Raw genomic sequence first — 13,244 nt, forward strand, 5'->3', positions numbered from 1 at the left:
CCAACAGGCTAAGCCCCCTCCCGCTATCAAAAACCACCTCCCTACTGCTGTGAATGGCACTGACTGTGGCATCTGTAGGCTTAAAGTGACACTGTCACCCCCTTTTTTGCAATATGACATCTCTGCACAGGTGAAAAGGGCAAATTTTGCAGTTTTCATAACTTATTTTATATCCTACGTCATGGTGCTTGTTTCAGTAAAAAGTGATCTTTTATCATCTGTGGATTGGGCTATCTGGGTGGGGCTTCACGGGCAAAGCACCACTTAGTCCTGTCCACAATGCGCACCATTGGCAGCGCCCCGTTACGTTATTGGCTCATAGGCCCCACCCCTCAACGGAACAGGCCAGCCTAAAGATCTAGGCCCCGCCCCCTATGCACCAATGACTTCACAGGGACGGGGCCAATGGTAGCATTATGGGAGCAGGGCTAAGTGGCGCTTCGCCCGTGAAGCCCCACCCAGATAGCACAATCCGCAGATGATAAAATATCACTTTTTACTGGAACAAGCACCAAGATGTATGATATAAAGTAAATGATGAAAAATGCTAAATTTACCCTTTACATTTGTGTAGAGAAGTCATAATGCAAAAAGGGGCGACTGTGTCACTTTAAAGAGAATCTGGAAGCTGTAATTCATGTTCCAAACTGCTAACAGTTAGATGGCTGTTAGGTCAAGGAGACACATAGTACCTTTCCTATATCTGTCTGTGCTTCCTGAACATAAAAAAATTATATATTTTTATTCTTTAGTACAAAGAGTCAAAGAGGTGTTGCAGCAAGCTATAACATCTCCTTCCTCCCTCCAGATCCTAACCTTTCCTTTGGACTTTGCACTTCCAGGGGTCAATCAAGCAAGGAGAGGGAGAGAGGAGGCATTCCAGCTTGCAGCACATCAGGAGCTTAGAAAAGCCTTTTTGATTCTTTGTACAAAATAATAAAAGCATCTTTGAATATTCTGGAAGAACAGTTGGATATATGAAAGGTACCATGTGTCCCTATAATTTAACAGTGTCCACAGTTTGAAACATGAATTATAGTTGACAGATTCCCTCTAAACAGTCAGGACTGGGATTAACTCTAATGCCATTTATTAACGAAGGATGTTGGTTGTATATTACAGCTGACATCTGTTGGAGATGCACATCTCCATATACTTCTACAGCGGGGTGTAGAAAGAAGATTTTAATCAGATTTATAAGGAAGGACTAGGTTAGAACACAGTTCATAACTGTTAAAGGGGTTTTTCACTTAAACATAACTTTTCATATATCATTATCGTGGTGAGACTAACTATTAGAATTACAAAGTTGCTACAAAGTTGCAAATAGGGACTTATTTACATCAGCTGTCTTGGAAGCAAGGGGGGAGGAGGGGAGACTGAGAGAAAAGCTCACACAGTTGTATGCCTTTAGCAGAAAGCAGCAGCTCAGAACTGGGGGAAGGAGACTGAATAGATAATAACAAGTATGGAAGGAATTTTTAGTCTCACCATGGGCAGCAACTTAGGAAAAGTTATGTCTGAGCGGAATACCCCTTTAATTCATGCCTCTGGTATTAAAAGCAAGATGCGTCTGGAACACAAATTGCTGAAGTCATTTGTTAATGACGGCAGTTACTCCACATAATGGTTCATGAGCGCAGTCAAGATTACTATTCTGGCTGGAAGGTTTCTTTACAAAATAAAGGAAAACTAAAATGAATCTCTGTTTTCTCGGGGTGAACAGCAGTAGTTTGATTACTGTAGTTATTACTAAGCATAAACATGACCACGCTCAATAACCGTCCATATAGATTTTCTCCTCTAAATACAGACATCTTTTATACATTTCTCATAAGTCAGCTGTGTATGTTTTTACTGTGCTGATTTATATGGCTTAATAATTCAGCATTTAAGCAATGGAATATATGTTTATCAGCCAAGTAAAAAAATAAATAGAAAAAGCACTGGATTTATTATAATTTTATTCACTTTGTTCTCTCTTTGTGTCTTTACAACCTTTCAGTAAATCTAGGAAGTGCTGAAGCTATTCGGGTTGTGCATTATTTAGATCGTCTTACAAGCTATTTTGTTACAGTTTAACACTGGTGTACATCTGCTGCTACATTATCAAATATATTGCTATCACCTTTCATTGCAGCACAATAGACTCTTTTTACATACAAAATGTACCACTCTTTTATGTTGTTGATTTATTGCGCTTTTGCTTCCATAGATAAAGAAATGTAGCGCAGGCCTGCCCGATCAAAGTAACAGACTAAATAGCCATTGAGAAAATTCTCAGGATGTTTTCACAATAGATTACATCCTTTCATTAATCTAACCGTTTTCCAAAGGCCAATAAACTGCGGCTAAGTGCAATTACCGACTGGGGAGTTATAAATAAAGCTATAAAATATTCAACTAATTCATAACTCATCTAGTAACAGAAACTTGGCCATATGTGGTGATGTCACTGCACAATGGAAGAAAATCTAAAGGAATACAAAGATTTTTTGTAATATACAGTAATATAATATTTAGTGGTCAAGTAAAGTGGGCACATGTAAATATTGACATATAATTAGTAAACATAGAATGTATACAGTGCAAACACTATATTCTTTTAATCAATACTGGTATATAATGGTTCTACATTCTTCGTAAAGAATACAATAGGTTCAGGTTCCTGCAAACCGGAACTTACTGTAAGTTAGCTCATCTCTAATTCTTAGATATCTTTCCAGAAGAGAAAAACATTGGAAATGTAGATCCATCTATAACAACATATTAAAGCTATGTTCCCAATGTGTCTTTTTCTGTCCGTTTTAAGGACATCTTTTTGAATGGCCATCATTTCAAGGCCAAATGATGGTCGTACAGACCTTATTTGGCCTCAAAGTAATGTCTATTCAGAAAGACGTCTGTTAAAAAAAAAAGGGGGCATAGGTACTGCGGAGGAGTGGCATAGGTACGCTGAGCTTACCAACTGAGGGCCTTGGCTTTAGGCCCTTAGCGCGCCTGCACCGCTCCTCCGCACTATGGCATATACGCAGATCCGGACACTGGATCAGTGGACCTGAGTGATCCAGGACGCTTGCGAGAACTGTGAAGTCAGCAATGGCTAAATATTCACGAAAACAGAGAGAAGGAAGTAGTGGTGAAGCGTGCCGAAGTGCAGCCCAAATGCTGCACCAATACTCTTCTTTGGACACTTGAGTTGGGCAAGATTGTCACACATCTACAGCACCAATGGTGAAAAGAAAGGTAATAGACACAACAGGGGACACATACCAACACTACACTGCCAGCACCTCAGGTCAGCCCAGGTGCTGACAGATTCCCTTTAAGGCCAATATTAGCCCAGTCCTGAAACGGTTAAAGAACTCTCTGAATAAATTTAGTACTCTATGTAGAGGTAGTAGGTAGCAGAGGTTGTAGAGGCAGATTCAGTAGGACCACAGAAGTATTAGTTCATAGCAAGGATTTTTTTTCTGTGGTGTTCTACCTCCTCCTACTCCTCCTCCTACTCCTTCTCCTACTGCTCCTCAGGGCTAACAATAGGCTTAAAAGAGCATATTGGTCTAGCGTAGTGTTCATTTAAGGGAATGGGATTATATAAATTACATTAAAATGTAAAAGTAAAGAAAATCACATGTAAAACAGTACAAAATTGTTTACAAACATTTAGTATGAACTATGAAAGAAAGAGAAAAAGGTTGATATGAAAGTTAATAAGACAGTAAGACAGTAAATATAGTTGTTATTGCTTCAGAATTCGGTTTCTTTTGTAAATAAAGCTAAATAAGTCAGAAGTATCCTGTGGCCAGAAAACAAGAACATCTTATAGTCAATTCTTATGCAGCTTATGGTCTAGCGAAAGCAAATTCTAAGAAATTTAAGCACAAAAAACGAGTAACTGTATTATGGGAAAACGTACTTGAGAACAAAACCAATCCAAACACCTATCCCTAAGCCAAAAACTTTGATATCAAAAACAGGAAAGCTGGCAAAGGATCGTGCTGGCAATGAACTTCAGAGTTGTATTCTCATTCAGAATGTCTTGTAGCAACACAAAAACAAACCAGAACTTGGCTCAGCTCGATTTTTTTTCTAAATTCTAAGGAACATAAAATCAAAACTGATGTCCAAGAACTATGTAATTTATTAATACCAATAAAAGTACAGAAACCATACATATTTGTGTAAGACAAGTCTAGCAGAGCAGAATTAAAGGGGTACTCCAGAAAAAAAAAAAATATATATATATATATATACAGTATATATATATATATATATATATAAATTTATTTATTTTTCAAATCAACAGGAGTCAGAAAGTTATATAGATTTGAAATTAGTTCTACTTCAAAATGTCCAGTCTTCAAGTAGTTATCATCTGCTGTGTGTCCTACATGAAGTGGCGTATTCTTTCCAGTCTGACACAGTGCTCTCTGCTGCCACCTCTGTCCATGTCAGGAACTGTCCAGAGCAGTAGCAAATCCCCATAGAAAACCTCTCCTGCTTTGGATAGTTCCTGACATGGACAGAGGTGGCAGCAGAGAGCACCGTGTCAGACTGGAAAGAATACACCACTTCCTGCAGGGCATACAGCAGCTGATAACTACTGCTTGACACCAGATGATTTAAAGACATATTTTTCTCTGTAGTACCCCTTTATGGCTTCTGGCTTTGCTTTTAAAATATCCGTTTTTTAGGTTTTGTCATGGTTAAAAATGTTGATTCCTCTCTAACAACTTTCCATCAAGTTCTGTCTCAATTTCCTGTTCTGTTGAACAAGCAGTTCTCAACAGATTTGTTTTTGGTACTGTGCTATTCTTTGGTATATGGATGTGAGTTAACAATGTTGCATCATTGTTAAGGCACTATGACACACATACTATAAAAACACAGTCCTGTAAGTCCCTATGTGATACCACAGATAGTGATTTCATGTTGTTAGGGGCAAGCAAGCGCCGACCATATTTAGATCGCCCGGGTGGCCTGTAGAAGATAGCAACGGTCTCCTATTACACGGACGATAATCAGCCAAATAGGACCGAGAATCGTTTGATGTAACAGGGCCTTTTGTTACAAACTTAGGGCCAATTTACATGGGTCAAGCAGCTGCTAATAACAAGCACCAGCCAACAAGATCAGCTTCTGAATCATTTGTGTTGCCCACATCTCCATTTAATTTTTTTTGTACTTCATAAAATCTGATCTGATGAGCAAACAAATGGGTGTTTTCTCCTTTGTCAGCTGATCGCTGGCCCTTTTATGCAAGGTAGTTATCCGGAAGCGGCATTCCTATGAATGCTCATTCAGCCAATCATTTACCCATGTAAAGGGGACTTTAATTAAATGTCTATATTTTAAGGTAATTTCATGTAGAGAAAGAAGAAGCCAAGGGCACTCACCCGTCGGTAGTGAAGATTCCTTTATCTTCACTACCGACGGGTGAGTGCCCTTGGCTTCTTCTTTCTCTACATGAAATTGCATTTTGATGTTCTATACTATATAAGGAGCACCCCCGGCCTCGAACTACATTAGTCCACTTTACGTCCAGCTGTAATCACTGACTAAGTGCTAGGAGTAGTGAAAGCTTCTCCACACACCATTGTATATTTTAAGGTAGTTGTGAAGGTGAAACACCATAGAGGTATAAAAAGAAAAGTCTGTGCTCCCATGGAAAATAATTAAGCACATGGTCTAAATATAGTTATTAATGTTACTAGTGTCAGACTGGGGTAACTTGATCGCACCATAGAAGTTGTTTTGTTCCATCGTCTATATAGAACATGTGGCTGTAATCTTTACACAAGAGGGCAAAAACAGCCAATGATTTTAAGCATGGGCCCCATTGGAAGATACTAAGTACTCTGCTGAACCAGCGTGACCCTGCTTGTTACTGTGGTATCTGACCTGTCACTCTCCAGCTGCAAAAGAACTACAATTTCCATCATAAATGGTAATTTTTTGACCTGTAAACGAGGATCTTATCCAATGGTTTAGCAGGGAACTGCCACCACCATAATATCTCAGCATTGGTGAGAGTCCCTGAGGTTGGATATGCCATTACTTTTAGTTTTAGTTTTTGGTACTCTTGAGGAAATGTTTTTTTTTTTTATAAAGCTGTAGACAAGCATTCACCACTGCTCCATACAACTCTACAACTGTTAGTTTTGTTATAATGTATATCATTTCACAATATTTAGCAAAAAAAAAAAAAAAAAAATACAGTAATTTTCATGTACTATGTTTAAAATCCAACTCACCAGCCTGGTTGGTAGTGACATTCACTTCGACATACTGCCTAGATCCAATGCTCAGCTCAGAAACACCATTTTCAGCCACAATCTCGAAGGTATAATTTGTATGGGCCTGAAGATCTATTACCATCACAGACGTGTTTCTGAGGCCGCTTTGCTGAGGTATATAACGGACATGAATTCCACACTCCTCACACATTCCAGCAATGGAGTTACATTTCTTGCATACTATATTATAGTAGACATCTTTTCTTCCCCCAGTGTCTGCTGGAAACATCCATTCTAGGAAGACACTAGTTTCATTGATGTTGGAAATTGCATTGCGTGGGGCTGATGGCGGTCCTTAGAATAGAAGAAGAAATACTTATTCTCAACAATGAAACAGAAATAAAATGTAAAATTATATTATAAGACTTCAACATGTCAAGATATGAGAGTATCTAACAGAGAGAAGATCTATAGCAATTCCTGATGTAGAATAGTAGCAATGTTATATCACATGTGCAATAGTAAGTAATAATACTACAATTCTGAAATCATAAATCTAAAACTAGAGTGCTGGCAGGGGGTAAGAAAAACATAATAAGGAAAGTATACTTACCGACCCCGTGCCCGCGTAGTACCACATCACCAAGCTTCCAGAAAGGGGGGAAATAGCTCAATCAGCCTGTTAGTCACTTTAGCAGTGTCTTACCCCAATCACTGGCTCAGCGGGGCATCCATCAGACGGGTTATGACACTGAAGTAGTGATGGAGAATCTTGGCAGGGGTCCAGGAGTGGAACATGGTAATTACCAGGGCCGGTAAGTATAGGTTCTTTGTTATGTTCCCCCACCTCCTGCCCGAGCTTTTTTTCCCCCAATGAGATGAGCGAGCATGTTCTAACATGTTTTTTACTTACTTAGAATCGGGCTACTCGAAAACACTCGATATTCAAGTAAGTACTGCATGCTACGCAGGTGCTTATTAACAAAACACTTATTGAAAGGCTTCATAATACATCTCCACAGCCTTAAAAGAGCACCTGTCACATTAGCAGCATTATGCATCATCATATGATTGCATCTCCTAATCCATGGAGACCTAACATTCCGGAGTAGCAGAGGATATCGCCGCTGATCCAGAAGGGCCAATTATGACAAGTACACTTTAAACTGCAAAGGTAGGGATTATACTTACCGCTCCCTTCGGTTTGCCATCTGTCTTCACTATCCACTCAGCCAATCAGCAACTGCAGTGGTGTCCCACCTCAGCCATAATTGGTTGGGCAGTGATAGTAAAGATAAATAAATGACCAGAGCAGTAAGTATAACCCTCCCCCCCAAACAACAAAACAGTCTGGCCAGCAGTCTGGTTATCCTTTTAAAGTAAAACTATCAGCAGATTTGTGCATATAAAACTGTTGATAGTTCCCGGTAGCTGCTGAACTCTTCTTACCGTCACTCTCATGTTTGTTTTTGTGATATCCAAAGCTATAAATTCTTTAGGCGGACAGATAAATTTGCTGGAGAATATCATTGAGTCTATGGGACAGGTGGAACTTCAAACAGAGGCCTTGCGACTGAATCCGTTTGAGGTCTCTGCATGTATTCCCTAGTGTGTATTCCACAGTATTAATCTGAATAGCTGAATCTGAGCATACTACGGTCAGCTAACTGGATTTTCAGATGTATTTATAGAATATGAATTTTAAGTTGATTTCCCTTTAAGCTATATAAAGTGGGGAAAAAAATACAAATTTTGCTTTAATAGGTATTTATTACAGTTATACTTGTACTTTCATGAAGCAAATGTTTTGGTTTCTTATTATCCTTTAGTGTATTTGTGTAAGAATTGCCTTGCTGAGAAGAAATTAAGACTAATGAATGAGGGTAATAAATGTGTATTGGGCAATAAAGTTCTTTATAGTTAAATTAAAAGAGGAATCACAGACTACAGTTTAGTACTAATTAGCTTCAAGATATTCAAGGTGCCATCATAGCTCACTGTTGGTTTAGTCATCAGGTATGGTGTAGAAACATTAACTATTTCTGCTATCCAGACTCTATATTCCACTCTTTCCTTGCTAATTTAGGTCCTAAATCTAGCTAATCTTTTATTCCTAGGAAGATCATTATGCTTAAAGGGGTTATCATCTATTGGCTATGTTCACACTACGTTTAACAGTGACCATTGCTATGTAATGGACGCTGTAAAACTGCCGGCTACTGGGCTGCATTGAGGACGTTCTTAAAAACGGGCATTAAAACAACGATGTGTGCATACAGCGGACTGTATTAACGGCGTGTCACTGAATGGCTGCTGTCAGTTAAGTTCACGCCGGCCAGTACAGCAGTGTCAGCCGAGTGAACATCACTTCTTTTGATTTGGAATGTGGGCGTATTCGGTTGTTCCCTCCAAATCACCATTGCAGACAATGTAAAGTGTGGCTGGAGCCGCACTTTACATGGTCTGCACTGTCAGTTTTGTGCCACTTCTATTCAATGAATAGCGACTGCACAAAACTGACATGTCAGTTTTCTATGCTGCCCCATGGAATCCCGGCCGGAGTGCATACAGAGTGTATACGCTCCAGCCAGGATTTCATAGGATACAATATTATTTTAATTTTTAATAAATAATGGCCAGTGTTGCAACGGTAATTATTTATTGAAAATTTACATTGTGTGAACTTGGTCTTAAGGCATATTCTGTCCAGGAAAAATATAAAATCCTTCTCAATCAACCTTCTAATACCCCTTTGTGTACTATACTGTACATTTATTACTGCATTACACCATTTCATTGCTTTTAGCACTGACAAACCTGCTCTTGAAGTCTAAAATGCTCCGAACAGAGTTGTTCTTTCCTCTCCCCCTCCCCTTAGAGATGGTGAACACGTGATTTACATCTCCTTTGTGAACCTGCTTTGCTGTTCTATGTGATCACTAACCAGACCCACTACTGTCATGTGACCGCCATCGGGCATGCAATAAAGAAGGGGGCGGGCACCTTGAAGTATTATGTGAGATATGACAAAGAACCTGCAGCCCTAAAAAAATATGATGGAGTAGTCCCAAACGAATGTTGGTCAATAGGTGAAACGATACACTTGTACAAACAATCAGAAGATTGCATTTTATAACTTTTTTCAACCTCATTATGTAACTATTATGACCCAAAGAATAAAGTTAACCTGTTATTGAAATTACATTTTTAATGTTAATATTTTTGCTATGGTATCATTGAAAAATACCACTAATCTCACAGAAAACATTCTTTTTTTGAATGAAAAAATAGAGCTGTATCCTCAAGGCCGAAGACTGTCATATCAGAATAGTCATACAGCCATGGCAGGTAAGGGGGTCTTTTTTTAGGCCCCAGGTTGCAATGTCAAACATTGACATTAATGATCCCATTCATAGGGTAACAGCTGGTAACAGAGGATCCCCCCTTTAAATCACAAGATTTAAAGGGTTATATTTAAGGGATCAGACTCATTTCTAATACCAGCAGTCAGATCCTGGCTGTGTATTCCAGCTGTTTTACCACTGATTGTGTGGTAACATCCATTTACTCTCCAATTGTATTTAGGACCAGAATTCTTTATTAAATTGTTTATAATTCCTTTTAACCCCTTGCCTCCGCAGCCTGTTTTGGCCTTAATGCCCAGGGCCTATTTTTCAAATCTGATCTGTCTCTCTTTATGTAGTGATAACTCTGCGGTGCTTTTAATTATCGCGGTTATTCTGAGACTGTTTTTTGTGACATATTCCTCTTTATGTTAGTGGTTGATACATTCAGTATTTTTTTGTAAAAAAAAACTAATATGCGCAAAAATTTACTTGTTAGGATGTTAGAGGGCTTCGAAACTTTGCAGGCTGCTGACATGACAGAGACCTGGGGAATTTTGGGGCCTTTTTTTATTTCAGTTTTTTTTTAGCCATTATGTATACCATTTCACAAAGGCCTTGCAGTGCCAAAATATTTGAGTAAGACAAGTTGACGTTTCCATTGGTTCTGGGGGACAAGTGACACCCTGATAATTTTTTATTTAATTTTTTATGAGGTGGTACGAATAAAAAAATACAATTTAGCAGCTGTTTTTATCATTTTTTTTTACGCCATTATATATACATTACATATGACATGTTATCGTTATTCCTCAGGTCGGTACGATTACAGTAATATCCATTTTATATAGCTTTTGTTATAGTTTATGGCATTTATACTATAAAAACTGTTTGCGTCTTTGTAAGAGAAGTAATATTTTTATTTTTTGGAGTTATGTGAGGGCTTTTTTTGCGGCAAAAGCTGACGTTTTTTGCGGTACACCTTTTGGGTACATGCGACTATATAATAGCTTTTTTCTACATTTTTTAGGGGGCGGGATAAACAAAAAAAAATGTCATTTTGGTTAGTTTTTTTTTTTTTTTTTTTTTACAGCGTTTGTCGGGTGGTATAATTAATGTAACAGGTTAATAGACGGGGTCATTATGGACGCGGCGATACCAAATATATATATTTCATTTATAGGGGGATCATTTATAAAGGGGTGGGGTGGGGAACTTGTATATTTATTTATTTATATTTATTTATTTAACTTATTTGTTTATTTATTTATGTATGTACTTGTGTGTGTGTTTAACTGAAACTTTTGCAGATACCTCTAAATTACATTACAGCACATGATCAGTGCTGTAATGTATTATAGAGTGAATGAGCTGCAGGCGTCTAATCCTTATAATCCATAGCAGCCCAGACGCATTAAGCAGCGTCTGGGTTGCTATGGTAGCCCCCCGAAGCTGCACGATCACTCGCTTGGCTACGGGGGTGAAGGGTGGGTCTGAGGGAGCAGATCTTCCTCTGGATTCCCCATAGACGCTGTGGTCCCACAGACCGCGGTTAACTGCCTGGTGGTGGTGGTGGGGGGGGTGAAAGCGTGGCTTCCCTCCAGGCAGGGACAGCTGGAGGAGGCTGTGTAACACAGCCTCCTCCTGCTACCCGATCGCCCCTAGGGACAGTGGGGGGGGGAGGCAGGAAAAGCATGACATTCCTGAAACGACATGTTGCAGAAACTACCTGCTTTACATGACGTCCTGGGAATGTCATTTTGCAGCATGGGGTTAATACCTTTCTTATGTTACATGCTAGTTACATTCAACCTCCACTACAAGCTTACTGAACACTGTGTCTCGAGTTCAAAATATAAGGGTATGTTCATACTGAGGAATAGGAATATATAAGGAATTGAAGAGGACATTTTTCTGCTGTAACACATTGTTGCAGGAGGTTAGTTAAGGGAAAGATCAGAAGTAATGTGAGAAAATATTACTTCACTGAAAGAGTAGTAGATGCTTGGAACAAACTTCCAGCAGATGTGGTTGGTAAATCTACAATAACAGAATGTAAACCTGCCTGGGATAAACATATCTCTATCCTAAGATAATAAGAAGGGAAATACTAAAAGGGCAGACTAGATGAACCAAGTGGTCTTTTTCTTCCGACAACCTTCTATGTTTCTATAATCAGACTGCAAGGTACAGTAAGCTTGTTTGTAGCCTGCAGTGGTAATAGTGTTAGGCGAGCACTAAAATGCTAGGGTGTTTGTTACTCAAGTTGAGCATTTTTCCAATGCTTGAGAGCTTGACTTGAGCAAAGAACTCCACTAAAACCAACAGGAGACTCGAGTGTGTAACCAGGTGCCTCCGCCTGGCAGAGCGGAGTGTGCCTGGTTCACCTATTATTTAATGTAATTTTTGTACATTTAGTCCCTCGAAAGGATATGTAAACAAACTAACCCCATACCACCAGAGTTCTAATGTGTCGTGCATCTAAGTATTGTATTTTTCTGCACACTTTTTTTTATATATTTCGCCTCTTGAAGGCATGTGTAAATGAAATATACAAAAATTTTAATTAGTATTTAAAGTTTGAGTGCCCAGCATCATGATGAATGACGATGCTGAGAGCTCCGAAAATGTTTAAATATTCACATGACATCAGAACACTAGCGCAAAATATTTAAACAGCACCCTCAAGTATCACAAGGTGCTTGGTTAAGCATTGAGCTCGATCAAATACCCTGATGCTCAATCAAACACTAGTTTGCAACAGGTGTGTATAAAAATATGATGTTTTTATCAATACTATTTTATTTGTTGCTTCATTTTTACCCCCTTTAAATGAGTACTAAAAACATGATTTCAAAGTGCACATAGCCTTGGAGAACCTATCATTTCCACAGATTTTGTTGTTGTTGTTGTTGTTCCGAAAGCAGTCTCTTTTAATTTAACAGCAAAGTGGACAAAACAGCCATAAATTCAGCTTAAACTAAGTGACAGATGAAGAAATAAAATCAATACATTATTACAGAATTGGCAAAAGTGTGCAGCTGTGATGTCCATAAACGTTTGAAAAAGAGCCAGAAACGATATTGAGTTGACCATTGAGTGAAACATGCAACTATCAATGCCAATTTTACTCCCCATTAGTACAACAAACATGTCTTTCTAATATTTCCAGCACATTTTTAACACATTCAGATAATGATCGTTGTTATATTGCATTCATAGATGTCTAAAATTGTGCAAGTCAATATGTTTCCATGGAAGCCAATAAGTTTGAATAATAAATGAGTACTTTGAGGAGTGCTTACTTGTACATGCCATCGTATGTGGGTCAGATTCTCTCCTATAATAGCGTTCTTCACAGACACATGACGTCGACGCTTCCTCATGGGCATAGCTGTGAGGTGGGCACTTACTACATGTCTGACTCTGAGGGGAAGACTTGAAAAATCCTGGACGACATGCTATAAAACAAGAAATAACATAAAATATTACGCATATGACGCATATTTGATTATACTGGATCTTGCTGTATTTTTTATTTTATTTTTTGACTTGGAAAGAAAAGCACATGACCAATGACATGTGTGCCATATAGGTGGTTCCTGCAAACTGGATCTGTGGCAGTGGAGGGTTTTGATTCCCCTCTCAATGGACATCTTGA

At 38.7% G+C, this 13,244-nt stretch overlaps 1 protein-coding gene across 1 annotated transcript in view; it reads right to left on the reverse strand.

Moving 5' to 3' along the window:
• EPHA5 (EPH receptor A5) overlaps positions 1-13,244 on the reverse strand; it is a 178,095-nt gene that overhangs the window by 76,344 nt on the left and 88,507 nt on the right. Inside the window, exons 2-3 of the mRNA XM_069978056.1 lie at positions 12,889-13,044; positions 6,258-6,593 (exon numbers count right to left, since the gene is read on the reverse strand). Of these exons, the coding sequence (XP_069834157.1) occupies positions 6,258-6,593; positions 12,889-13,044 (492 nt within the window). The remainder of the gene's footprint in view (positions 1-6,257; positions 6,594-12,888; positions 13,045-13,244) is intronic.

The sequence above is a fragment of the Dendropsophus ebraccatus genome, chromosome 7, assembly GCF_027789765.1.
Source record: "Dendropsophus ebraccatus isolate aDenEbr1 chromosome 7, aDenEbr1.pat, whole genome shotgun sequence".
Lineage (NCBI taxonomy): Eukaryota > Metazoa > Chordata > Amphibia > Anura > Hylidae > Dendropsophus > Dendropsophus ebraccatus.